General features: G+C 43.7%; 2 protein-coding genes across 2 annotated transcripts in view; both read left to right on the top strand.

Moving 5' to 3' along the window:
• Positions 1–20,641, top strand: part of LOC309401347 (integrin alpha-D-like) — a gene marked incomplete at its 3' end in the record, with an annotated part of 48,012 nt that extends 27,371 nt beyond the window's left edge. Inside the window, exons 16-28 of the mRNA XM_081970417.1 lie at positions 3,511–3,642; positions 6,050–6,123; positions 7,755–7,899; positions 9,102–9,215; positions 9,316–9,395; positions 10,755–10,838; positions 10,962–11,040; positions 12,586–12,693; positions 14,132–14,212; positions 15,321–15,437; positions 19,470–19,562; positions 19,738–19,848; positions 20,519–20,641. Coding sequence (XP_081826543.1) covers positions 3,511–3,642; positions 6,050–6,123; positions 7,755–7,899; positions 9,102–9,215; positions 9,316–9,395; positions 10,755–10,838; positions 10,962–11,040; positions 12,586–12,693; positions 14,132–14,212; positions 15,321–15,437; positions 19,470–19,562; positions 19,738–19,848; positions 20,519–20,641 — 1,341 coding nt within the window. The remainder of the gene's footprint in view (positions 1–3,510; positions 3,643–6,049; positions 6,124–7,754; positions 7,900–9,101; positions 9,216–9,315; positions 9,396–10,754; positions 10,839–10,961; positions 11,041–12,585; positions 12,694–14,131; positions 14,213–15,320; positions 15,438–19,469; positions 19,563–19,737; positions 19,849–20,518) is intronic.
• Positions 20,642–23,482: 2,841 nt separating this feature from the next.
• On the top strand, positions 23,483–27,127 carry COX6A2 (cytochrome c oxidase subunit 6A2). The gene is made up of 3 exons (XM_081933878.1): positions 23,483–23,721; positions 25,428–25,570; positions 26,907–27,127. Exons 1-3 carry the CDS (start codon positions 23,634–23,636, stop codon positions 27,000–27,002), a joined length of 327 nt encoding a protein of 108 aa, XP_081790004.1. The 5' UTR covers positions 23,483–23,633; the 3' UTR covers positions 27,003–27,127.
• Positions 27,128–27,161: the final 34 nt, after the last annotated feature.

Genomic DNA, 27,161 nt, shown 5'->3' with positions numbered 1-27,161 from the left:
TATAGATCTATTTCGAGCTAATTAGCTCTCATCAGCTAGCCATACCCTTACTGGGATTTGAACCTGGGCTGTATTACATATTAGGCCGATGTAATTGCCACTAAGCCTAAGGCCCTCTTCCTTATCAGCTTCCTTTCATTAAAAATAAAAATATGGTTTTCTGCCTAGATGGTCCTCTGTAATGAGCCGAAGGACAGAAAGGGGGAGTAGTGAGCTCCCTCCCATATTTCGGCATACCAGGGGTTGTAACACAAATACATACCTATTTCCTGGCTTAGCTGATAAAGGAGGAGAGCCTGTGGCTTAGTGGCAATTACATCGGCCTAATATGCAATACAGCCCTGGTTCGATTCCCAGTAAGGGTATGGCTAGCTGATGAGATCTAAATAGGTTGAAATAGATCTATACTAGTCTCCCTTTATTTATTTATCAGCACAAATACAACACACACACACACACACACACACACATACCGTGTTTCCTCGAAAATATAACAGGGTCTTATATTTTTTTGACCCGCGAAATATGGCCTTGGGCGTATTAAAGGGGAGGGCTTATTGTTTTGGGGTTGCTGGGCAGCTGCTGTCTTGCGACGGGGCTCCTGAAGAGCTGGACACAGCCACAGGGTCGAATGGCTGTGTTGCACTGTCGCAGCAGCAACACAGCAGCCATGAGGTGACCAAACTCGCGAGCAGCCATCCGGCAACCCCCCTTTCCAGCCAGGCACAGCGCCACTGACCGATCTAGTGGTACCCAGAAGGCACCAAGCAACGCAAGCGCCTGTTCGACACCCTCTGCCTCCCGCGGCTCGGCGCCTTCAGAATGCCCCTAGGTGAATGAATGGGGCTCTGAATGGCTGGAGAGTGGGGGGGTTGCGGCTTTTCCGCTCCCCGCTCGCGCGACTCGCAGGCTCACGATGCCCTTTGCTAACTCTACAGTACCTGCACAGCCAGGGCTTCTCCGCTTCTGGGACCGCCCACCACTTGGTTTTTTTCCCCCGGCTTTCAAAGCACGGAGGACGGATGCTGCTCTGGAAGTACGCTCTATAGTAGCGTACAACCATAAAGCGTACTCACAGAGCAGTATCCTACCTCTGTGCTTTGAAACCCGCAACGGAGGGTGGATGCTGCTCTGGGAGTACGCTCTATGGTTGTATGCTCAGCAAAGAATCATCCCCAGAGAGAAAACTTCCAGATGCCCCAAACTCTATGACCTCCCCAAGATACACAAAGAAGGAACACCACTCAGACCCATAGTCATCTCCATAGGCTCACCTCTACAGAATCTTGCCAAATTCCTCGCCAAACAACCCTACGCAGAATTCATCACCTCACAGGTACAAAACTCACTCCACTTCATAGAAACAATAAAGAAACAAAACCTACAACCCAACAACCTACTCATGAGCTTTGATGTCATATCCCTCTTCACCCAAGTGCCTATAAAAGAAGCCTTGACAGCTATCCAGAACAAACACAACCCCCCTAAACACATCCTGGACCTGACCAACCACTGCCTAACCAATACATACTTCATATTGCAACACAGCAGCAGCCATTAGATGACCACATTCATCGTCTCCTGCACCTCAAAAATAATAAGACCTCCCCAAAAATAAGGCCAAGTGCTTATTTCAGGGGTCAAAAGAAAATAAGACCCTATCTTATTTTCGGGGAAACACGGCACAACACAAAACAACAATGGACACACAGTCAGCACCAATCAGTACCAATCAGCACCAATCTACCAATCATGATTCAACCACACAGCTAATCAATCCACTTACTGAAACAATACCAGCACTCCATACACCCTCACCAAGATTTATAGAAAGACGGCAGCTCCGACCATACTTTAAGCCCAAAACTCAGCCTGAAGATGGCAAGTGAGACCTCGCTGAAATGTTGCCAAGACAATCTCAATCTTACACGGGAAAAGACCCGAATACAAGAGACCAGCATACATACACACACACACACACACACACACACACACACACACACACACACATTCCTCAATTTACGATCGCAATTGAAATGCTTGTTTATGTGAGAAACTTGTTGGGTGAGTTTTGCCTCATTTTATGACCTTTCTTGCCACAGTTGCTAAATGAATCACTGCAATTGTTAAGTTAATAACAGAGTTGTTAAGTGAATCTGGCTTCTGCATTGCCTTTGCTTGTCAAAAGGAGATCACATGACCTCGAGACACTATGGCCATTATAAATTTGAACCAGTTGTCAAACCATTTGAATGTAAATCTACACTTAGGCAAGAAAAACAAAATGCACAGGTACAGTATATGTGGTCTTTGGCTCAATAGTAGTAACTGTGAGAGGGATCCTGGAGTAGACAGTCACTTAAATAGGAGCCAGCTATGTGCAGCAGCTGCCCAAAAAGCCAACGCACTTCTAGGCTGCATAAACAAAGGGATAGAATCAAGATCATGTGAAGTATTAATACCACTTTATAAGGCCTTGGTAAGCCTCCAGAAGTTGTGAATGCTCCAACACTAGAAGTTTTAAAGAAGATGTTGGATAACCATTTGTCTGAAGTGGTGTAGGGTTTCCTGCCTAAGCAGGGGGTTGGACTAGAAGACCTCCAAGGTCCCTTCCAATTCTGTTATTCTATTCTAAATCACATGACCATGGGGATGTGATTTAGAATAGAATGGAACAGAATATAATAACAGAGAAAGTATGAAAACACAATGGTCGTAAGTGTGAAAAATGGTCAGTCACTTTTTTGAGTCCCATTGTAGCTTTGAACAGTCACTAAATGAACTGTGGTAAGTGGAGAACTACCAGGGTTTAAAGTTGCTGCAGCTTTCATATGGCTGCATAGTTTTATTACTTTTTTGGGGTGAAGTGGGCAGTGAGAGCCTTTGGATACAGCAAAAAAAAACCTGTGGTATTCATTTGGGTACAAAGGGCACTCTTGGCAATGTTGGTTAGCTCAAGAACACATGTTGTTTTAAAAAGTATAAAAAAGTATAAAAAGTATAAAAAACAACACATGTTGTTTTAAAAAGTATAGGTAGTCCTTGACTTACAACCACAATTGAGTCCAAAGTTTTTGGTACTAAGCAAGACAGTTACTAAGTGAGTTTTATCTCATTTGGCCCCTTTCTTGTCACGGTTGCTAAGTGAATCACTGCAGTTGCTAAGTTAGTAATATGGTTCTTAAGCTAATCTAAGCTTTCCCATTAACTTGTCAGAAGGTCGCAAAAGGTGATAAGGACGCTGCAGCCGTCATAAGTACGAACCAGTTGCCAAACACCTGACTTTTGATCACGTGACCATGGGGGTGCTGCAATGGTCATAAGTTTGAATAACGGTTGTAAGTCACCATTGTAACTTTGAACAGTTACTAAATGAACAGTTGTAAGTCGAGGACTATCTGTAATTCATTGTTTTGATGATGAAAAAATAATGGTTCATTATTTTCGCAGAAGGAGTTGATTACTGTATGTATTTTTAAATGTATTTTTTTTCTCTGTTGTCTCTCTCAGATTGGGGCTGAGGATATGGTGACCCCCATCACTTTAAGGCTGGATTATAACCTCACAGGAAAGTCCATTGCTAAAGTCCCAGATCTACTGCCCATCCTGAGCAAATGGTCAAAGCTAAGCTATACAGCCGAGGTGACTGTCCCTAAGGTTTATACCCCAAAAGCCAGCAACAATTGGAGCCATTTTGTTGCAGTCGGGTGGGTGGGTGGGGGGTATTCACTTACCTTCCCTACCAGTTTGCAAATGTGAGCGCGCGGATGTGCTTTGGCTAAAAAAACATACCTAAGTGGGATGCCATTGAGCCAGGGCAGGTGGGCGAGGCCAGCCGCAATTTCCACTACCGGTTCGGGCGAACCGATCCAAACTGGCAGAATACCACGTCTGGCTGTAGTGGTGATGGTGTTAGACTAGGACTGAGGAAGAAACCCAGATTGTAGTTCTCCTCAGCCATGGAAGCTAACTAAGTGTCTTCCAGCTACTCCCTTTCTCTCACCCTAGAGAGCTAAAACAGGGTTGTGGTTACAATGCAGGCCGAGGAGTTGGAAATCCTGGTTTTCTTCTACCTCAATCATAGAAATGTCCCAAAAGTGCTTTTTCAGGAAGTCCTTTTTGGTTCAGTTCCAAGTGGGGAGAAAGACACTGGAAATGTGGTGGCTGTTTGGAAAGATGGTTTTAATGGTGGAAAGGATCACATGACTTGAAGATGTTGGGTGAAGGAAAAAAGGGGAAGAGAGCTGAGAGGGCCTGAGTTTTATACCTTCCCTGGACTTTTGAATTTGAGCTTGTATTCTGATTGGTTGTCAGACTCCCCTGGGGCATGTAGGGGCAACTCTGTAGGCTGTCCTGAGTCCCAAGCTTGGTTGACTCTTGCTGGGTGATGATGTAATGAAAGAGATTCCTATTATGGCTCTGCCTGAAGGAGATAAATCTTTGTTATATATAATAGACTGGCCCAGGCCTTAATGGCTCATTGACAAAGAGGAATGAGTTTCTGCCTCCCTTTTAAGGGAAATATTCTGTCCTTTTAATATTTCCTAAAATATCTCATTTTCCTAGGAGAGGGGTGTGTGCTAACTTCCTATAGCACTTTTGGGGCAATCATGATCTGGATGGCTGAGAATCTCTACAGACTTCTCAATCATAGAAACTCCTTGGAGCACTTTGGGCCAATCCCTCTCAATCCAAGAACCATGTTGCTTGGTGGTGAGAAGGTATTGGAGTAGGAGTGGAGAGACCCAAGTTCTTTTCTCCCCCAAGATTTTATTTATTTATTTTTATTCTTTTACATACCATTTTAACTATAAATTCACATAATCATTATTCTTCTTTACATTTATCATTCTTATACGTTTATTATTTCATTTAATAGGTTATAATGTACATTTTGGGTTACTTTATTTACCATCCCTTCTTCCTGTTGTAACACCTCCTTGTTTTCCCAAGTTCTTGTTCCACCCCCAGCCCTGCCCCAGCCACAGAAGGTCTCCGGGGTCTTTGGGCTAGTCACTCTCTCTCTCTTTTAGTCCAAAAACCAGGGTATGTAGTGGTGAAGGTCACCCCCAAAATGCTTTTCCAAAAGGCTTTGTTTTTGCTTGAAGATGTTTCGCTTCTCATCCAAGAAGCTTCTTCAGTTCTGAATGAAGGATGGAGAATGGAAGGATGTGGAATGGAAAAATGGAAGCTTCTTGGATGAGAAGCGAAATGTCTTCAAGAAAAAAAACAAAGAAAAGCCAGGTATGCCCCCTGGCACTCGTGTAGAAGGAAAAGGAAGGTCATGAATCAAATAATCAAGTAAACTTGTTAGCCACCTTTTGATCAAGTAAGTCCCCTCCTCTATACACAATTGAGTGTGTGTGTGTGTGGGGGGGGGAACAAAGTGAGTTAGACTTGCAAGGTAGTAAAAGAAGATCACACATCAGTAGTAAGTGGGGCTACGGAGCAGGATGGGGGGGGCAGCTGTCGCTTTCGGAAGTTTCTATGCAACAGGAAGGAAGGGGAAGGTGGTCAGATGCATATGAGCTGCGGGCTCCCTTATTAAATGCCATTAACTCTCAGGGTGACTTTGACTTTTCTTTCAGTTACTGTACAGTCACTGTACTATAAATCATTATCATAATTGGAAACCAATGCCATAGAAGAAGAGAATACTGGTGCAAGGTTCAATGAATAGAATCAAAATAGAAGTGCATTTGTCTTTAACATCTGTCTGTCTTTCTTTCTCTCTCTCTTCTTTCTTTCTTTTTCTTTTTTTTCCCCTCTCTCTTTCTTCTTTCTTTCTTTCTTTCTTTCTTTCTTTCTTTCTTTCTCTTTCTCTCTCTTTCTTCTTTCTCTCACTTTCTGTCTATCTTTGTCCCTCTCTTTCTTCTTTCTTTCTTTCTTTCTCTTTCTCTTCTATCTTTCTTTCTTTCTTTCTTTCTTTCTTTCTTTCTTTCTTTCTTTCTTTCTTTCTTTCTTTCTGTCGTCCCATTATTTTCTCTCTCTCTCTCTCTCTCTTTTCTTTCTGTCTTCCTTCCTTCCTTTTTTCCTTTCTTTGTTTCAGCTCCCCTTTGAGAAGAACTGTGGGAAGGATGGGCTATGTGAAGACGTTTTGCAAACCTCGTTTAATTTCTCAGGGTAAGAGAAATATTTCGTCCCACGTCTTCTGTCTTACATTTCAATTCCCTGAATTTCTCAGCCAGCCAAATTCTGAATGCTCTGCCAAATTACGTTTTCTAACAACTTTGGGGAGGTTTCTATGACCAAAACATTTTCCAGTCCTTTCTGTTGTGCAAAATTGTTATAAATTCATCCAGCCACTCTGCCTTATCACTCTATAGAGAATTTAAAATTTTAATATTTAAGATGTATTCCTTCATTCTGGTTGGTTATATCTATAGTGCTACTTTGTATGGTGTTATCACCAATCTGTACATAATGTCTGTTTGTTAGATCAAACAATACTGCTTGGAACCCCATTAAGTTAAAAACATAACAAGTTTCCTTGAAACTTATTGTTTGAGCTCTTACTGGTTTGGAGTTGGTTGGCTAATAAGCACTCTTGATAAGATCTCTGTTAATCTTCAATTAAAGAGGAAGGGTTGGATCAAGCCTATGTTACAGGCATTAACCCGTTGAGAGCAATGTGAAAAATTGCTCATGACAAATTTAAGGGCCACTGATTTCAGGTGGCCCTTAACAAATTCACCAGTAACAAGTGACAAGGGGTGTTTTCCTTTCATATTGATGTATGCAAATCCAAGAAATCCTTGACCTATGACCACAATGGCATCCCAAATTTCCATTGCTAAGCAAGTCGTTTGCTAAGTGAATTTTGCCCCATTTTGCCGTGTTTTCCCTGAAATAAGACAGGGTCTTACTTTCTTTTGACCCCCGAAATAAGTGCTTGGCCTTATTTTTGGGGAGGTCTTATTACTTTTAGGGTGCAGGAGGTGGTCAGTGTGGTCACCTCATGACTGCTGCTGTGTGGCAATATTTTGTGTGGCTTATTTTCTGGGGGAGGGCTTATTTTAGTCTATGCGTCCAAAAGCCTGATTGGGCTTAATATCTGGGGGAGGTCTTATTTTCAGGGAAACAGGGCATGGCCTTTCTTCCTGTACTTGTTAAGTGAATCACTGTTGTTAAATTAGTCACATGGCTGTTAAGTGAATTTGGCTTCCCCCATTGACTTTGCTTGGCAGAAAGGTTGCAAAAGGGAATCACGTGACCCTGGGACATTGCAACCATCATAAATATGAGTCAGTCAAGCATCTGAATTTCAATCAACTGACCATTGGGATGTTGCAATGGTCATAAAAGCTGTGGTGGTGGAGTGGTTAGACTGCAGTATTGCAGGCTACTTCTGCTTACTGCCGGCTGCCTGCAATTTGGCAGTTCGAATCTCACCAGGCTCAAGGTTGACTCAGCCTTCCACCCTTCCGAGGTGGGTTAAAATGAGGATCCAGATTGTTGGGGGCAACAGGCTGGCTCTGCAAACCGCTTAGAGAAGACTATAAAAGCACTGTGAAGCGGTATATAAGTCTAAATGCTATTATGTGTAAAAACGGTCATAAATCACTTTTTTTCAGTGCTGTTGTAATTGGAAAAAAATATAATTGTTGTAAATTGAGGATTACCTGTGTAACTGTAAGTACTGAGTGTGTTGATATTCTTCTAATGATTCATCAAATATCCTGGCCTTTGTGTGAGCTTCATGGTCTGAGACTTCTAACCAGGACACAGAGATTCTTTCCTTCATTCCCACTCAGCCTGCAAACTTTAGATGTGGGTTTGACTCCCGAGTTCACCGTAACAGCCTCCCTTCAGAACCACGGGGAGGACTCCTATGGCAGCACTCTACGCTTCTTCTACCCTGCGGGGCTATCCTATCGCAAAGTCACCTTGCTGCAACAGGTAAGAGAATAAAGGATGCCAGCAGAGGTGCAGATGGAGGCAGATCTACTTGGATTACTATATGTCATGGTATGTGGAAAAGGCTAGGGAGACTAGACAAGGCATGCTATCTAGGGAATAGTCATAGAATAGAATAGAATAGAATAGAATAGAATAGAATAGAATAGAATAGAACAGAACAGAATATAGACTAGACTAGACTAGTGTAGAGTAGAATATAGACTAGACTAGAGTAGAGTAGAGTAGACTAGACTAGACTAGAATAGAATAGCATCGCATAGCATAGAATAGAATAGAATAGAATAGAATATAGACTAGAGTAGAACAGAATAGAACAGAATAGAATATAGATTAGACTAGATTAGACTAAAATAGAATAGAATAGAATATAGACTACACTAGACTAGAATAGAATAGAATATAGAATAGAATAGAACAGAATAGAATATAGACTAGACTAAAATAGAGTAGTATAGAATAGAATAGAATAGAATAGAATAGAATAGAATAGAATAGAATAGAATAGAATATAGACTAGACTTGAATGGAATGGAATAGAATAGAGTTGGAAGGGACCTTGGAGGTCTTCTAGACCAACCCCCTGCTTAGGCAGGAAACCCTATACCGTTTCAGACAAATGGATATCCAACATCTTCTTAAAATTGTCCAGTGTTGGAGCATTCACAATTTCTGGAGGCAAGTTGCTCCACTCTTTAATTGTTCTGTCAGGAAATTTCTCTTTAGTTCTGCTTCTCCCCTTGATTAGTTCCCACCCATTGCTTCTTGTCCTGCCCTCAGGTGCCTTGGAGAATAGTTTGACTCCCTCTTCTTTGTGGCAACCCCTGAAATATTGGAACACTGTTATCATGTCTCCCCTAGTCCTTCTTTTCATTAAACTAGACATACCCAATTCTAGCAACCGTTCTTTATATGATCTGGCCTCCAATCCCCTAAAAGAGAAAGCATAGCCCAGTGCTACCTATTGGGTGGACCAATAGGCTCAGAAGGGACTCTCCCTAATCCCTCAAGCTGTAAAAGGTGACGGTGGGAGAATTGCAACTTTCAGACCTGATAGATTCTGTTAATGTAGCTTTATACTGAAGCAGAATTTCTTTGTCTGATTGTGTTTGCTGTCTGGGCTACCTAGTGATGCTGAAATTATATTCCACCTCTCAAAACTTTGTATGTATCCCCTATTTTAGGCCAGCAGAATGGTGACGCAAGTCCAATGCCGTTCAGCCCCTGCCTTGGAAGAAGAAGCCAGCCGCAATGCCACCTGTAACATTAACCACCCTATTTTCTGGAGTGGGGCAGAGGTGGGATCTGCTTCCTTTTTTCATTTGTGTTGACTGCCACAACAGTTGAGGAAGACTGCAGATGTACCCTTCTTACTCTCTCCATCTTTGCATGTTTCAGGCTGTTTTTGTTGCCACTTTTGATGTCTCCCCAGATGCTAACCTAGGGGACACACTGCAGATTGTGGTCAAAGCTGACAGGTATCATCCGTGTTCCTGGGTTTTATGGGTTAATAGAAGTCAACGTTATTCAGTTGCTTTTGAGGGTGGAGGCTGGTGGCCAACAATAAGACCATGATTGTGTGTGTGTGTGTGTGTGTAGGTGTGTAGGTGTGTGTGTAGGTGTGTGTGTAGGTGTAGAGAAGTCCTTGGTGCTCTTTTAGTTGTTTTCTTGCAGACATTTCATTACCCAAACTAAGTAACATCATCAATGCTAGGCAACTCTAGCACTGATGATGTTACCTAGTTCGGGTAATGAAACGTCTGTAAGAAAACAACCATGCTCAGAGAGCACCAAGTATCCCCCTGATATTAACTATTCCAAGATATGAATTATTTGGGTGCCAACCCTTCAGTGTAAGATACTCAACTGCACAGCTTTCAAGCTGTTTCACTGGGGTGCCCTGAGATTTCTCTGAACATTTATTATGAATTTCTCATTAGGAAAATCAAAAACAGAAGACCCTGAGGTCAATGAAGCTATTGCAGTTGAGTATTCACTGCTATATGTAGAAAACTAATGAAACTTAAATAGGTTGCCCAGTGTTATATGTAAGCAATAGCAATAGCACTTATATACTGCTTCATAGTGCTTTATAGCCCACTCTAAGCAGTTTACTAATGTTAGCATATTGGCCCCAACAAGCCGAGTCCTTATTTTACCAACCTCCAAAGGATGGAAGGCTGAGTCAATTCTGAGCCAGTCAGGATTGAACTGCTGGCAGTCAGCAGAGTTATCCTGCAATACTACATTCTAACTACTGCCCCACCACCACTCTTGAGGACATGTCTCTTCAGTGGAGATCTAGTACTAGCAGAAAATAAATACATGTAGACTGTGATCCTCAGGGACCAAATGTTTGAAAATGCATAAATAAAAATCATATTTTTGGTAAAACACTGCTGGCCCCATTTATAATTATGAGGGCAGCAGAAATTTTTTTTTTTAGCTGAAATAGAGTGATTTACAAAGAAATAAAAAACACTGTATATGTGTCTATAGTAGGGTGTTCCTATCATACTAGGATTTAATTTTTAACCCAGCTGTATTAATTTTGAGGGTCTCTTGCTCAGTTTTTCTCCCAAGGCTATGAAATATTAAAAATTTTTAAATTTTCAAGAATACTGCCCCTTGGGAAAAATGAAGGAAGATTCATATTAAGACAGATGAGATGGAGAATCAAAAAAGTAGCTAAAGATTCATTCAATATATTATGTCAAAGCATTTTTGCTACAGTGCATGATGGGGACTGAGATGTAAAAAAGCACCACATGATAGAATAATATAGATTTAAAGTTTCCTGATGAAATTAAAATCATTTTTTTCTTCCACTTGTTCAGTGAAAATGAGGGCAACAGCACCAAGGACATTAGTTACGAAGCCACTTTGCCTGTCAGATACGCTGTATCCCTCCTGATCAACATGTAAGTGATATTTTAAAAAGGATACAGAATGTGGGCTCTGCAAACCTCATCCTTCCCTCAAGGACGCTGTCTTTGGAATCTGCCATTTCTACCAAGGTTCTTTTCTCTGTTAAATCTTCTCAGGGGCGAGGAATCCACCAAGTATACAAACTTCACCGTTGGCCAGGAAGACGCACGAAAGAGCATTGAACACCGATATAAGGTGAAGGGCAAAAGGCATCAGAAACTGCAGTCTGGAGGTTGGTGGGAAGGGGAGAAAGGTGGGGTAGGGAATTCTGGGAGTTGAAGTCCACACATCTTAAGGTCTCCACCCGTCTTTAAAGGGCGTTCCTTTAAATAGGGTTGTGTTTTAAGTTAAGGCAGCAAAATAGGTGAGATTCAGGGGTTAGATTCAGCCGGTTTGGACTGGTTCAGGAGAACCAGTAGTTCCGACGACCAGTTGGCCCTGCCCACCGCCCCCACCCTATTCCGTCCTATATTTCCTTTGTTTGAAGCCCAGCTGATTGGTGCGGCAGAGTGGATTGCCGCATCTCAGCTGTTTTACTCACTGGGGATGCAGGAAAATGTAAGATTTAGTGCTGATTTCAAATGCAACGTGCACGCACAATGCGCGTTTGGCACGTATGAAGCGAACCGATTATTACACCGGTTGAATCCCGCCACTGGTGATATTCCTGGAGTTGTAGAATAGATGCTGGTTAAAAATCAGGAACATGGGAAGTTTCTCATTTTTGAATATACGAAGACTTATATATTAAGGGGACGTGGTGGCTCAGTGCCTAACATGCTCAGCTTGTCAATCAGAAAGGTCAGCAGTTTGGCGGTTCAATTCTCTAGCGCCGCGTAATGGAGTGAGCTCCCGTTACTTGTCCCAGTTGCTGCCAACGTAGCAGAAGGAAACCCCGTAAAATTCTAAGTAGAAAAATAGGGACGACTTTGGTGGGAAGGTAACAGTGTTCCGTGCGCCTTCAGTGCTTAGTCATGCCAGCCACATGACCACGGAGACGTCTTCGGACAGCACTGGCTCTTCGGCTTTGAAATGTATGAGTGGTGAGTGCATGTGTCGCTCGTGAGAAGGGAGCTTCACATGTGAGCTCAAGTGGCCACTGCTCAAGCGACGGGAGCTTTGTGTGTGAGGCCAAGCGGCCGTCACTCATGCAAAAAAAAAGCTTTGTGTGCATGCATGTGTTTGCCTGCCACCTGTGCAACCCAGTTAGAGTAGACCCCTGATCTACACCATGGTGACAGCCTCAGTTTGAAGTCTAATACAAAGTAATACTTAAATATAACAAAGAACTAATTTGTATCAAAATAGCGATCATTGATCATACCTAGGTTGCTAGTCCTTTTGCACATGAATAGCAAGATCGAAAAAATTAAATAAAATCATAAACCATCACTGAAAATATATTTGTAAGGTAATGGTGAAGGAACGGAGCTTTTGCTTATCAGGTTGATAATCTAATTGAAAGGAACTTTTGGAGACAAAGTGGAGGAGCCAAGAGGGACGTGATTAGAGATGCTCTAATGGTTCCTGCATTGAGCAAAGGGTTAGGCTTGATGACCTCTAAAAGCCCCTACCACTTGCTTCTCTTCCCTGCTTGCAGCCTCATGGACACAGTCTACTTTGTGATCGTCTTTTCTGTTTCTTAGAGAAGAGCACCGGAAGTGAGGGAGGATCTCTTTCTGGTGGAAAATTAGCGGAAACGCTTGATCAGAATTTGTTGTTTTGTTTTGTTTTTTGCAGGTGAAAAATCTTCATGAACGAAACATCCCTTTCACAGTGACGTTTTGGATCCCAGTAAAACTGAAAGGGACCCCGGTTTGGGATGTGTTCCAAGTCATTCCTTCTGAGGTATGCTATCTATCTTGGATTATCTTGTTGTGGCCTTCTGGTCATTCCACTGAAGAACCCCCTGGCTGGGAAAACATGTGCTGGAGATATTCAGCCTCCATGGATCGGTTGCTGACGATGCAATTTATTGAAGCATTTCACCTTGTGATGTGATTTGGCTCATTTCACCAGACTGTCCATCCTGGGCCATTCTGACTCATTAGCTATGGTTTGGTGAAAGGGTGTTGGAAGAAATGTCCATCTTGTTCAGTTCCAAGTGGGGAGAAAGACACTGGAAACATGGAGGCTGATTGGAAAGCTGGTTGAATGGAGCAGAACCATCAAGCACATGGTCCTGGTGCAGCTGAACACATGGAGTGGAGAGTGTGGGTTATTTATATCTTCTCTGTGCTTTGAACTTGAGCTTCCTGTTCCTGTGGCAAGAGCATGTACTGATATTGGTGGCTGTCCCATGGGGCTATGCAGGGGTCATAGCTAATTTTGTAGGTTATCTGAGTCAAGCTTGGTTGCTTGACGAGGCTTGTTGGCAATTCCTATTGTGGCTGAATAGCTTTGCCCTGAAGGATAATCTCATCATCCTGGACCTGAAGATCTTTTGTTTTGTAGATAGGCTGGCGGGGTCTTTCTTAATGGGCACCAAATATCTCCTGGGGGGCAAGCAGGGAGCTCTGAGTTTCTGTCTCCCTTAAGATTTCCATTTCTCATTTAGGGGAAATATAACATTCTGCCTTTTAAAATGTTTCTCAAAATATTTCAGTCTTTTAGGAGGGATGACTTCCCTCAAGGGGAATCTGTGTGGGTGTTCAGTGCATTTGTAGAAGATGTGGTTTTAGATCAGGTTGAATCGGTACAACTCCTCCACCCTCAACAATGAGAACCAGGTTCCTGCTTTGTTTTAAAGAAATCCTTTGGTTGAGACTCTGCTAAAGACCTGAGGGTCTACAAAACCTAATTGAAGATTCTTCTCCCAGCTTCTGGAACTCATTTGGAAGTACGGTTTGAAGAAGCAAAGGTCTTGCCAGTGGTGGATTGCAGGGGGTATGCCCGGTATGGGCGTACTAGTGCCTGCCGGGAGCATAGGGTACCGTTCCAGTACGGTGCTAAGAGGGACCCCCCTCCCACCCTTCTTACCTGTATTTGAGCTCTTTGGTGCTTCAGCGCATGTGCATGGAGCGTATGGCGCCTGTGCAATGCTCCACCGAGCAGCTGGAGCGTCGCCGGAGGTAAGGATGCATGCGCACACTGCACACATGTGTATACCTGCTGCACACGTTCATGTGGTGGACACCGGACCCTGTTGCACCATACTGGTTGCACCAGGATCCGGAACCCACCACTGGTTCTTACTGAGGAGAAGCAAAAGATGTCACCATTTGTCTTCTGCTCCATGATCCATCCACCTTCTGTTACCAATGGCTGGACCACTCTTTTTCTGCAGCCCGAAGTGGCCACATGTGTCTTGGAGAGAGAAACTTCAGGACCTAAGAATCTTCTGGCAGATGAGGCACCACTACAGTTGGTGAGCATGCTGGTCCTTTTCTTTAGGAAGAAAAGCTTCATTCTGAGAGAAGTTGTGTATATTGATTTATGAGAATTTCCATATGTCTTATTATCTCTGTCTTATACATTGGCAAAAAAAAATACATGCTGGGTGGACACAACCTCGTAGACACCCCCACTCTGTCAAGGACCTTGGAGTACTCATATCTAATGATCTAAGTGCCAGAGCCCACTGTAATAACATTGCCAAAAAGGCAATAAGACTTGTTAACCTAATCTTGCGTAACTTCTTCTCTGGTAATATTGTACTGCTAACCAAAGCATACAAAACATTTGCTAGACCAATTCTTGAGTACAGCTCATCTGTCCAGAACCCACACTGCATATCGGACATTAATACAATTGAGTGAGTCCAGAGATATTTCATGAGAAGAGTCCTCCACTCCTCTGCTCGCAACAGAATACCTTATGACACCAGGCTTGAAATTTTGGCCTTAGACAACTTAGAACTATGCTGCCTTCAGTCTGAGCTAAGTGTAGTACATAAAATTATCTGCTATAATGTCCTACCTATCAATGACTGCTTCAACCACAACAATACATGAGCACACAATAGATAGAAACTTAAGGTTAACTGCTCCATTGATTGCAGAAAATACAACTTCGACAACAATGCCTGGAATGTACTACCTGACTCTGTGGTTTCTTCCCCAAACCCCCCAAAACTTCAACCCCAGACTGTCTACTGTTGACCTCACCTCATTCCTAAGAGGTCTGTAAGGGGCGTGCATAAGCGCACCAATGTGCCTACCTGTCCCTGTCCTAATGTTCTTTTTTATTTGTATCCATTTCATGTATTCAAAATTATGTTTATACATACATGTTATCTAATACACCCTTGACTAAATAAATAAATAAAATATGCTACATAAATAAATATGACAATCCTGAGGCAGGAACTACATAGTTTTGAGGAAATAATCTAATTTATAAAGATAGTTTTGGATTTAATTTTAGACTACTATTGCAGAATTGCAATTTGTCAAGAGTCATTTTGCCCTTGTATGATTCCCCCACTTTGGCCTTATCGTGGCCTTATCTTTTTTATTCTCTCTCCATCCCCCCAGGACTGTTCCATTGCTTCTTGCAAAATCATCCACTGCACGGTTTTGTCACTGAAGATACACGAAAGGCCACTGGAGTTCAGGATCGAAGGAGACATCAATTTCAATTGGACATCCCAGGTACAGAGGCTGCGTTTCTTGAAGTGTGAGATATACACAAAACAGCTCCAGGCCAAGTCTAGAAAAGTCTCATTTATGTATTTATTTATTTGATAGCTGCTCACCTCAACCAAGTGATTCTGGCTTACAATGCTAAAACAATTTAAAAACATTGAAGCAATAAAAGTATCCATAAAATAATAGCAGCCACGATGATTAATCCAATAATAGTAAAGCGAAGTAACGGGGCCCTTAACACATTCTGAGTCCCAGACTGAGATAAACAGCCAAGTCTTTGGGGGGAAATTACCAAATTTTTGTGTGGAAGAGGATTTCCAGTTAAATCTTGCTGCTGCTGCTGCTGCTGCTGCTGCTGCTGCTGCTGCTCCTCCTCCTCCTCCTCCTTCTCCTCCTCCTCTTCCTCTTCCTCTTCCTCTTCCTCTTCCTCTTCCTCTTCCTCTTCCTCTTCCTCTTCCTCTTCCTCTTCTTCTTCTTCTTCTTCTTCTTCTTCTTCTTCTTCCTCTTCCTCCTCCTCCTCCTTTTCCTCTCCTCCTCCTCTTCTTCTTCCTTTTCTTTCTCTTCCTCCTCTTCCTCCTCCTCCTCTTCTTCCTCCTCTTCCTCCTCGCCCTCTTCTTCTTCTGCTGCTGCTGCTGCTTCTGCTTCTTGGTTTTCCTCCTCCTCTTCCTCCCCCTGCCCCTCCTCCTCCTCTTCTTCTTCCTCTTCCTCCTCTTCCTCCTCTTCCTCCTCCTTTTCCTCTCCTCCTCTTCTTCTTCCTCTTCTTTCTCTTCCTCCTCTTCCTCCTCCTCCTCCTCTTCTTCCTCTTCCTCTCCTCCTCCTCTGCCCCTCCTCCTCCTCCTCCTCTTCCTCTCCTTCTCCTCTTCTTCTTCTTCCTCCTCTTCCTCCTCCTCCTCCTCTTCTTTTTCTTTCTCCTTCTCCTCTTTTTCTTCTTCTTCCTCCTCCTCTTCCTCTCCTCCTCCTCGCCCTCTTCTCCTTCTGCTGCTGCTGCTGCTTCTGCTACTTCTGCTGCTTCTGCTTCTTGCTTTTCCTCCTCCTCTTCCTACCCCTGCCACTCCTCCTCCTCTTCTTCTTCCTCTTCTTCCTCTTCTTTCTCTTCCTCCTCTTCCTCCTCCTCCTCTTCTTCCTCTTCCTCTTCCCCTCCTCCTCCTCTTCTTCCTCTTCCTCCTCTTCCTCCTCCTTTTCCTCTCCTCCTCTTCTTCTTCCTCTTCTTTCTCTTCCTCCTCTTCCTCCTCCTCCTCCTCCTCCTCTTCTTCCTCTTCCTCTTCCCCTCCTCCTCCTCTTCTTCTTCTTCCTCCTCTTCCTCTTCCTCTCCTTCTCCTCTTCTTCTTCTTCCTCCTCTTCCTCCTCCTCCTCCTCTTCTTTTTCTTTCTCCTTCTCCTCTTTTTCTTCTTTCTCCTCCTCTTCCTCTCCTCCTCCTCGCCCTCTTCTTCTTCTTCTTCTTCTTCTTCTTCTGCTGCTTCTGCTTCTTGCTTTTCCTCCTCCTCTTCCTCCCCCTGCCCCTCCTCCTCCTCTTCTTCTTCCTCTTCTTCCTCTTCCTCCTCTTCCTCCTCCTTTTCCTCTCCTCCTCTTCTTCTTCCTCTTCTTTCTCTTCCTCCTCTTCCTCCTCCTCCTCCTCTTCTTCCTCTTCCTCTTCCCCTCCTCCTCCTCTTCCCCTCCTCCTCCTCTTCCTCTTCCTCTCCTTCTCCTCTTCTTCTTCTTCCTCCTCTTCCTCCTCCTCCTCCTCTTCTTTTTCTTTCTCCTTCTCCTCTTTTTCTTCTTCTTCCTCCTCCTCTTCCTCTCCTCCTCCTCGCCCTCTTCTCCTTCTGCTGCTGCTGCTGCTTCTGCTACTTCTGCTGCTTCTGCTTCTTGCTTTTCCTCCTCCTCTTCCTCCCCCTGCCCCTCCTCCTCCTCTTCTTCTTCCTCTTCTTCCTCTTCTTTCTCTTCCTCCTCTTCCTCCTCCTCCTCTTCTTCCTCTTCCTCTTCCCCTCCTCCTCCTCTTCTTCTTCTTCCTCCTCTTCCTCCTCCTTTTCCTCTCCTCCTCTTCTTCTTCCTCTTCTTTCTCTTCCTCCTCCTCCTCCTCCTCCTCTTCTTCCTCTTCCTCTTCCCCTCCTCCTCCTCTTCTTCTTCTTCCTCCTCTTCCTCTTCCCCTCCTTCTCCTCCTCTTCTTCTTCCTCCTCTTCCTCCTCCTCCTCCTCTTCTTTTTCTTTCTCCTTCTCCTCTTTTTCTTCTTTCTCCTCCTCTTCCTCTCCTCCTCCTCGCCCTCTTCTTCTTCTTCTTCTTCTTCTTCTGCTGCTGCTGCTTCTGCTTCTTGCTTTTCCTCCTCCGCTTCCTCCCCCTGCCCCTCCTCCTCCTCTTCTTCTTCCTCTTCTTCCTCTTCCTCCTCTTCCTCCTCCTTTTCCTCTCCTCCTCTTCTTCTTCCTCTTCTTTCTCTTCCTCCTCTTCCTCCTCCTCCTCCTCTTCTTCCTCTTCCTCTCCTCCTCCTCTGCCCCTCCTCCTCCTCTTCCTCTTCCTCTCCTTCTCCTCTTCTTCTTCTTCCTCCTCTTCCTCCTCCTCCTCCTCTTCTTTTTCTTTCTCCTTCTCCTCTTTTTCTTCTTCTTCCTCCTCCTCTTCCTCTCCTCCTCCTCGCCCTCTTCTCCTTCTGCTGCTGCTGCTGCTTCTGCTACTTCTGCTGCTTCTGCTTCTTGCTTTTCCTCCTCCTCTTCCTACCCCTGCCACTCCAACTCCTCTTCTTCTTCCTCTTCTTCCTCTTCTTTCTCTTCCTCCTCTTCCTCCTCCTCCTCTTCTTCCTCTTCCCCTCCTCCTCCTCTTCTTCCTCTTCCTCCTCTTCCTCCTCCTTTTCCTCTCCTCCTCTTCTTCTTCCTCTTCTTTCTCTTCCTCCTCTTCCTCCTCCTCCTCCTCCTCCTCTTCTTCCTCTTCCTCTTCCCCTCCTCCTCCTCTTCTTCTTCTTCCTCCTCTTCCTCTTCCTCTCCTTCTCCTCTTCTTCTTCTTCCTCCTCTTCCTCCTCCTCCTCCTCTTCTTTTTCTTTCTCCTTCTCCTCTTTTTCTTCTTTCTCCTCCTCTTCCTCTCCTCCTCCTCGCCCTCTTCTTCTTCTTCTTCTTCTTCTTCTGCTGCTGCTTCTGCTTCTTGCTTTTCCTCCTCCGCTTCCTCCCCCTGCCCCTCCTCCTCCTCTTCTTCTTCCTCTTCTTCCTCTTCCTCCTCTTCCTCCTCCTTTTCCTCTCCTCCTCTTCTTCTTCCTCTTCTTTCTCTTCCTCCTCTTCCTCCTCCTCCTCCTCTTCTTCCTCTTCCTCTTCCCCTCCTCCTCCTCTTCCCCTCCTCCTCCTCTTCCTCTTCCTCTCCTCCTCCTCTTCTTCTTCTTCCTCCTCTTCCTCCTCCTCCTCCTCTTCTTTTTCTTTCTCCTTCTCCTCTTTTTCTTCTTCTTCCTCCTCCTCTTCCTCTCCTCCTCCTCGCCCTCTTCTCCTTCTGCTGCTGCTGCTGCTTCTGCTACTTCTGCTGCTTCTGCTTCTTGCTTTTCCTCCTCCTCTTCCTCCCCCTGCCCCTCCTCCTCCTCTTCTTCTTCCTCTTCTTTCTCTTCCTCCTCTTCCTCCTCCTCCTCCTCCTCCTCTTCTTCCTCTTCCTCTTCCCCTCCTCCTCCTCTTCTTCTTCTTCCTCCTCTTCCTCCTCCTTTTCCTCTCCTCCTCTTCTTCTTCCTCTTCTTTCTCTTCCTCCTCTTCCTCCTCCTCCTCCTCCTCCTCTTCTTCCTCTTCCTCTTCCCCTCCTCCTCCTCTTCTTCTTCTTCCTCCTCTTCCTCTTCCTCTCCTTCTCCTCTTCTTCTTCTTCCTCCTCTTCCTCCTCCTCCTCCTCTTCTTTTTCTTTCTCCTTCTCCTCTTTTTCTTCTTTCTCCTCCTCTTCCTCTCCTCCTCCTCGCCCTCTTCTTCTTCTTCTTCTTCTGCTGCTGCTTCTGCTTCTTGCTTTTCCTCCTCCGCTTCCTCCCCCTGCCCCTCCTCCTCCTCCTCCTCCTCCTCCTCCTCCTCCACAAATAGCCTATCATCTTTCAAAAATAATGAATCTCTCTTCCAGATCCAACAGAAGAAAATCATTTTGGTGAGCTCCGCACAGATTTCTTATAACAACAGAAAATACACACAGCCAGAGGGCTTTCCACAAACTCAGGTAAAGAAGAAGGGGGTGATGTGGGGCATGGACGGGAAGCTGAGCCTCGGACTTTCTTTCCCAACCCTTGGAGAAAAGTGATGCCTGAAGGCTAAAACCGGACCTTGACGCCTGGGTGCCTGGGCTGTCAGACTGTGTCCAACTTCTAAGACAATGTCTTTCCCGCCATTCCCAGGTGCAGACAGTGGTGGAGCGGATCGAGATCTACAACAGCTTCCCTGCTATCATTGGCAGCTCTTTTGGGGGCTTAGTCCTTCTAGCTCTGTCAGCTGCAGCTTTGTATAAGGTGAAGTGGGGAACCTGGGGAGGGAAAGGGTAGAGAATGGAGTTCTTGCAACCCCTCCCAATTAGGTTCTGCAATCACGCCTGCCTGTTCAAAGGATTTCTCATTAAGGGAGTTCATCAACCCTTCTTGGAGATAGGAATCAAATGTCAAGGTGTGGTTTTCATAACCCTCCGAGTCAGGGGTGGGGTTGCTGCCAGCGTTACTAACAGCTCGCTTCGCATGCGCTGTGCACGCGTGCACAGTTGCTTGTAAATAGTTCTGCGCATGCGCAGAATATTAAAAAAGGACAAAAAAAAAACATGCTGGCAGCGGCAACCGGGTAACCGGTTCGGAGGTGTGGCCAGCCTGGGTCGCTGCCGGTTCTGCGACCCAGACCAACATTTCACTACCGGTTCGCCCAAACCATTGCAAACCGGTAGCAAACCACTTCTGCTCTGAGACTTGCCAACTCTCTTAAGCACTAAGGCAGGGTTTCCCAACTTCGGCAACTTTAAGATACGTGGACTTAAACCCCCAGAATTCCAGCAAGATTGGATGGAGAATTCTGGGAGTTAAAGTCTTAAATTTGCCAAAATTGGGAAAATGTGCACTAAAGACTGGTATTCTTGTTTCGCTGGAGGAGAAAATCTCATGTTTGCTTTCTGTTCCTCTTACTCTTACTTCTCTCTAGGTAGGGTTCTTCAAGCGTCAATACAAGCAGATGCTGGAGGAGGCCGGAGCTGATAATGATGCTGTTGACCAACCCTCACAAGATGTACAGTTGTCTCCTCCTAACAATGACACTGTTTCCTAATAAATTTGCTGTCAGAGTTTTTTTGTTGCAGCAGCACATCCAGCAAGCACACACAAGCAAATGAACTTCAGCAGGATTCAATTATATAGGAAACTTATTTATATACAATACAACAGAATTCAGCATACAATATCAGGAACATAGAAGCAATATTCATAGAAGCAAGTCATTACAGAGTAGAGAGATACAGAGGCCCCTATATTGTACAGAGGCTGACAAAGTTACAGAGGCCAAACCAACTTTTATATAAAGTTCAGCAAGTCTAAGCCACGCCCAGACTCCAAATTTTCATATGACCCCAGACAAACAAATGCTATGTTTCAGTTTCCAAACAGTCCCCATTGGCTGACCTGTTGCCATGTCTATTCCAACTGTCCCCATTGGCTGACCTGTTGCCATGTCTATCCAAACAATCCCCATTGGCTGATCTGTTGCCATGTCTATTCCAGTCTATGAATATACTCTGACACTTACGGAATCTTTTCAGATGTTCTGGACTTCTATTTCTTAGCTTTGCTTCTTAGCTTCTCAAAAGTCCATCAATGGATCCATTGATTAGGTTCTCAAAAGTCCATCAGCAGGTCCACTGAGTTGTTCCATAGGAGCAACAGCAGGTCCCAGGTTGGTACACATTCTTTAAGTTAGCAAATTTGAGGGACCTTGATTCAAAAAATGTTGTGATGCATTATTTTTACTAATTGAAGGTGACAGAGAAACAGATACAAGTTTTAGTAGTAGTTGGTATAAGTAATAGCAATGCTCAGAAGTAGGGGATATAGTTGGTAATGCCTGAAAGTAGCCAGTGGGATACACAAAATGTTGTATACATAGTTAAAGCAGTCATGTCTCCCTCCCAAAGTACTAAAAAATTAATTATTTGAAACAAATAAAAATTATTTTAATGTTTGCCATTGCTTTTTTCCAGGGAGCAAAACTACATTGTTCCGCCAGGGGTCAGCAGAACACAGCAGTGGCCTCTTAAGTTAGCAAGCTGCACAGATCAGTCAATTCAGAGCATTAGCTTTATTTTTTTTGCAATCAGCTTGCATTGTGGGAAGCAATCATTTTTGGATTCATGGCGCACAGCACTCTAATTTCCCAGACAACTTTTTGAAACAGTAACACATGGAGGATTTCATTAAGCACCTATGTAACTTTTTAAAAAGGGAGTGAGGGAACACTGTTAAGGTAATATTTGTAATAAGAAAAATAGGGAAAAGCTGACAGAAGCACCTTTTCTTTAAAAAAAAGAAAAGAAAAGAAAACCACTTAGTCAAATTCTGGATGCTGCTATTTTCTGGGAATGATTTGGCCACCAACAAAGCGGTCTTAAGTGAAATGTAAAAATTTTCCCTACCGGTTCTGTGGGCGTGGCTTGGTGGGCATGCTTTTGCGATCATGGGAACTTTAAAAAAAACTTTTCAAAACATTTTTTTACTACCTGTTCGGGCGAACGAGTAGCATTTTTACTACCGGTTCGGGCGAACCTATTCCACCTATTCCCACCTATTCCAAGCAGCTGGCCTGGCTCAACTTTGATCTAACCATATCGCTCCTGACGGGTTTTTACTGGGTATTTTAATTATATTTAATTATCTAGGGGTTTTTAAATACTGTATTTTAATTGTTTTATTTATCAGCCGACCTCCTCCTTGTGTATGTCTCGGTATATGTCTCTGTTATATGTTTGTTTTGTCCACATATTTATTTCATATGTTTCATTGTACGCCGCCCCGAGTCCTTCGGGAGAGGGTGCGGCTAAGAAATAAATATTTATTATTATTATTATTATATAACTGGCACGAACTGGTAGCGTTTCACCCCTGATCTCAATTCTATTGACCCTAAATGTCTCATAGAACATAGAATTATAAGATTGGAAGGTACCTTGGAGGTCTTCTAGTCCAACCCCCTGCCCATGGTAGGAGATCTTATACCATTCATACCACATTCATTGATACCCAGAATTATCAATCCAAATGCTGCCTGCGAAATCAGCCACCTGGAACAGTGTTTCTCAACCTTGGCAGCTTAAAGATATCTAGACTTGAGCTCCCAGAATTCCGCAGCCAGCTGGACTGAGAGCTTTTCAATTTTCCACCCACACAGATAGTCCTGGATTTACGACCGCAATTTAGTTCAACATTTATGTGATTACACGAGACCTTTGTTAAGTGAGTTTTGCCCCATTTGTACAATATTTCTTGTCACGATTGTTAAATGACTCACTGAAGTTGTTAAGTTAGTAATCCAGTTGTTAGGTGAATCTGGTTTTCCCATTGACTTTCTTTGTCGGAAGATCACAAAAGGCAATCACATGACCCGGGGATTCTACATCTGTCATAAATGTGAACCATTTTGTCAATCACCTGAATTTTGATCGCATGACCATGGGGAGGCTGCAAAGGTTATAACTTTGCAAAATGGTCATAAATCACTCTATCCGGTGCCGTTGTAACTTTGAACAGTCACTAAATGACCCGTTGTAAGTGGAGGACTAGCTGTATAAAACTCCAATGAGCACATATCATCAGTCTTTGCTTGCAACAGGCTGCAAATTCACTCATGTTCTACTAGAACATTTTAAGCGCTTACTCTAATAATACCTCCCCTGCTGATCTGTTTTGGAGACTGGACATTCTGCATTTGCTTTCTGCTTGGTTTATAAATAGACCCTGAAATCCACTGTAGGGAAGGGAGGATTGTTAGTTCCCGGGTCTCATGCCTATCTAAGTGAGAAGTTGGCTCTTCGTCCTGGGTTGGGTGATAGCCTTGCGATAGAAGCTCCAAACTGGGTTGGGTTTCTGTCTCAACTTCATTGGCCAAATGGGGTCAGATGGACACAACCGTCAGGCCCAAGGAGGAGGGAGACGTGTGAGTGAAAGAGCAGTTGGAAAGGAAGGCCTTGACCCAGCAAAGACAGTGACCAGCCACAGGGAAGAACTCAAGGTCTCCGTTAGATCTGCTATACAAAAGTCCTTGAGTTTCCAGAATGATTCCCAGGTGGAGAATTGCTCAACAGGTGGCCCAGACAAGGAATTTTGCTACAGCAGCAGCTGGCCATGGAGAAGGATCTAGTGGTAAGTGAACTTAGTAACTACTATTTAGTAGATGACCACTGTTATGTTAACAATAAATCCAACAATGCCTGGGAATAACAGAATCAAGGAAGAAGAATGGAGGGGGGGCAGATAAAATAGAGAGATCTGATATTTAAAGGTACCTTGATACCTGGCTGGAAGTTGAATTTCCCACAAACATCAATCAAAGCGAGATTTGTTTGTTACTTGTGTTGTATCTTGATGTACAACATAATAGTAATAGAAAAATTATGTACCTTTTAGGAACAAATCCCTGTTTCATCAGTGCTTTTCATTTAAGGAGAAACAATACACACTTCTAAACTAATGCTGAAAAATCCTTCATTTTCCTTAGAATTGGTCCATTATGTCCCATAAGAGATTGTCCTCTGCCTCCCAAACTGGTTCCCCTCTCTTCTGCCAACGTTTTACTTAAGCAGAGGTCACTGCCTTTTATTTTATTTAAATGTATTTTAAGATTTAAAGGAGAAAATGAATGACCACATAAAAGAAAAATGAAGAAAACAAGTCTGTCTATTAATTAATCAGCTGCAATCCTGCGATATAAAATAGTTATATTGATAGGTGCCGATAACAGTATTTCCAGTGAAATACATTTTAATTATCTAATCATTGGGCCTTTTTAAGATTAGCTGGAATGTAGCATTGATGACATTGTCTAGCATTTGTCTTCTGAGAAAGCATTTTGGCTTTCAATGTATTGAGTGACCTTGAGAATATCCTGTGCTGGTTTCCTCAGAATCAAAAATGTTAGTGACTTAAAGTTACGCTAGGAGGCTGTTAACCGAATAGAATAACAGAGTTGGAGGGGACTTTGTAGGTTATCTAGTCCAACTCCCACCCAAGTAGGGGACCCTACACCAGTGATGGCTAAGCTAACCTTTTTGCCATCGCGTGACAAAAGCGGGGGGAGTGCAGGTTAGTCATGCGTGGGTGTGCCCACTCCCATAATTCTATGTGCATGACCTGAAGACTGAAGTCAGCTGGCCAGTGCGCACATGAATGCTGGACCTGAGAGAGCAGTGCCTCACGTGCCCTAACAAATGCCTCCGCATGCCACCTATGGCGTGCATGCCGTAGGTTTGCCATCACGGCCCTACACCATTTCTGACAGATAGCAGTCCAGTCCATTGGTTGATTTTTTTTTCACTGTCAAAAATTTTCTCATTTCTAGGTTGAATCTCTCCTTTATCAGTTTCCATCCATTATTCCTTGTCTGTCCTTTAGGTGCTTTATTAAATACCTTGACCTTGATCCTTCTCTTCACTAGACTAGCCATGCCCAGTTCCTGTAGCTGTTCTTCATATGTTTTAGTCTCCAGTCCCCTAATCATCCTGGTTGCTCTTCTCTGCAATTCTTCTAAGAGTCTCAACATCTTTTTTTATAGTGTGGTGACCAAAACTGGGTGCAATATTCTAGGTATGGTCTTACTAGGACTTTATAGAGTGGTATTAGTACCTCACTTGATCTCGATTGTATCCCTCTGTTAATAATGTAACTTAGGATTGCATTGGCTATTTTGGCTGCCTCCTCACCCAGTTGGCTCATATTTAATTAACTGCCCACTAAGACTCCTCTGTTAACCAGAGGAAGCCCAGATCCTATTTTTTAATGCAACTTAGCACCCATCTAGCATCCTCTGCCCTGAGGCCTTGGTTATTTTGTCTTTCCCTTTTGCATATTAGCTAGGTTATGGAAGATCTTGAGCTTCGTGGTGGCACTTCCTTCAGTAGGCATCTGCTGGCTGAATGTGCAGCTGAAAAAGAGAGATCACCCCCATGAACGTCCTGAGTTCATTCCATATCCCCACCTGAGGATTCGGACAAAGGTAAAAAAAAATGTAGCAGGAGAGGGAATCAAAGTGTTTAGGCCTTCTAGCTGTACTTGTGAAGGGCTTCTTCCTTCTGAAGCTAATAGCACAGTCAAGAGTAGATCTTCTCCCATAATGATCCAGTCCTCTAAAATTAGGATGGGGACAATCTTTTGGCCCTAAAGCTTCATCTTCTGAAGCTCTGCTCAAAACGGACCCTATTTTTTTTTTTTATAAAAAAAACCGACAGGAAAAAAGTGCTTTGAAAAGTGAGGAAAAAAAGCTTTCGGTGATCGCGTGGATCAGCTGTGAGCTGCGCAATCGTCAGAAGCTTTAAAAAAAACTTTTTAAAGCATTTTTTCCTGCCGGTTCGCCAAAACTGTCAGGAAAAAAAATGCTTTAAAAAGCAGAAGAAAAGTTTCCAACAATCGTGCAGCTCATAGCTGAACTGTTAGATCCTTGGAAGCTTTTTTTTTTTAATTACCGGTTCACAGAACCAAGGACAATCATTCCTACTGGTTCGGTCGAACTGGGCTGAACTGGGAGGATTTCACCCCTGGTATTAACTGAATAGCCCTTTTATTTTTCTGGGTGATCTGGATTTTTATATACAGGTAATTCTTGATTTACGGTCACAATTTGGCCCAGAATTCCCACTGATAAACAAAGCAGTAGCTAAGTGAGTTTCGCCCCATTTAACCATATTTTTTGCCACAGTTGTTAAGTGAATCATGCAGTCATTAAGCAAATCTGGCTTCCCTCATTGGCTTTGCTTATCGGAAGCCAGTTGGGAAGGTTAGAAATGGTGGTCACATGACCCCAGGACAGTATAACTATCATAAATACATGCCAGGTGCCAAGCACCTGAATTTTGAACTTGTGACCATGGAGATGCTGCAATGGTCATAAGTGTGAAAAACCGATAAGTCACTTTTTTCAGTGCTATGTTAACTTCGAATGGTCACTAGCTGTAATTCTAGGATTACCAGTATTCAGTTGCTTGCTATGTTGTGATGGGTTTTCAGCTGAGGTACTGATATTTAAGCAATTGTTGATAAGGGCAAATAACTATCTATATTAAGATCCAGAGGCAAGGGCAAATTGGTGGGTTTGTGGTACAATGTTCATGAGGGATTATAAAAAAAAAAAAAATCAAGATGGCGCCCATGGCCCACAATTGAAGCCACACCCCCTTGTAGAATATTCATCACATGCATGACATAAATTAAAAAGGGGTGTGACTCCCATCATGGATTCCATCTTAACTTTTCTGACCTCCTCTCCATAGCCTATCCTGATGTGTCTCCCCAGCGAGCTTTCTTTCTGTATTCCCTTTTTCTCTTATTTATTTTAGGCTTATCCGTGGGGTGATGGAAATCACTCTTTCTTTCACAATCCCCACACCAACCCACTACCCACCGGCTACGAAGACGTGGGCAGCCATCACTGAGACCCTATTAACTTCTTCTTCTGCTTACTGGCTTCCTCTCTCTCTTAGTGAGGAGAAAGAGTTATGACTGTTCAACACATATTTGAGACAGGTGTCCGTCTGTCAATAAAACGCATTTCACTGAACACAGAGTATTCATGTTATTTCAAAGGAGTTTGT

Source organism: Natrix helvetica (genome assembly GCF_964273705.1).
Source record: "Natrix helvetica genome assembly, chromosome: Z".
In the NCBI taxonomy this organism is placed as follows: Eukaryota; Metazoa; Chordata; class Lepidosauria; order Squamata; family Natricidae; genus Natrix; species Natrix helvetica.
This window is presented reverse-complemented; position numbering and strand designations above follow the sequence as displayed.

Bases quoted from the DNA above. Each gene is read 5' to 3' on its own strand.
- COX6A2 (XM_081933878.1), top strand. From the start codon at position 23,634: ATGATTCCCAGGTGGAGAATTGCTCAACAGGTGGCCCAGACAAGGAAT. The intron at 23,722-25,427 runs GTAAGTGAACTT...TTTGCATATTAG, and splicing joins CCATGGAGAAGGATCTAGTG to CTAGGTTATGGAAGATCTTG. The intron at 25,571-26,906 runs GTAAAAAAAAAT...TATTTATTTTAG, and splicing joins ACCTGAGGATTCGGACAAAG to GCTTATCCGTGGGGTGATGG.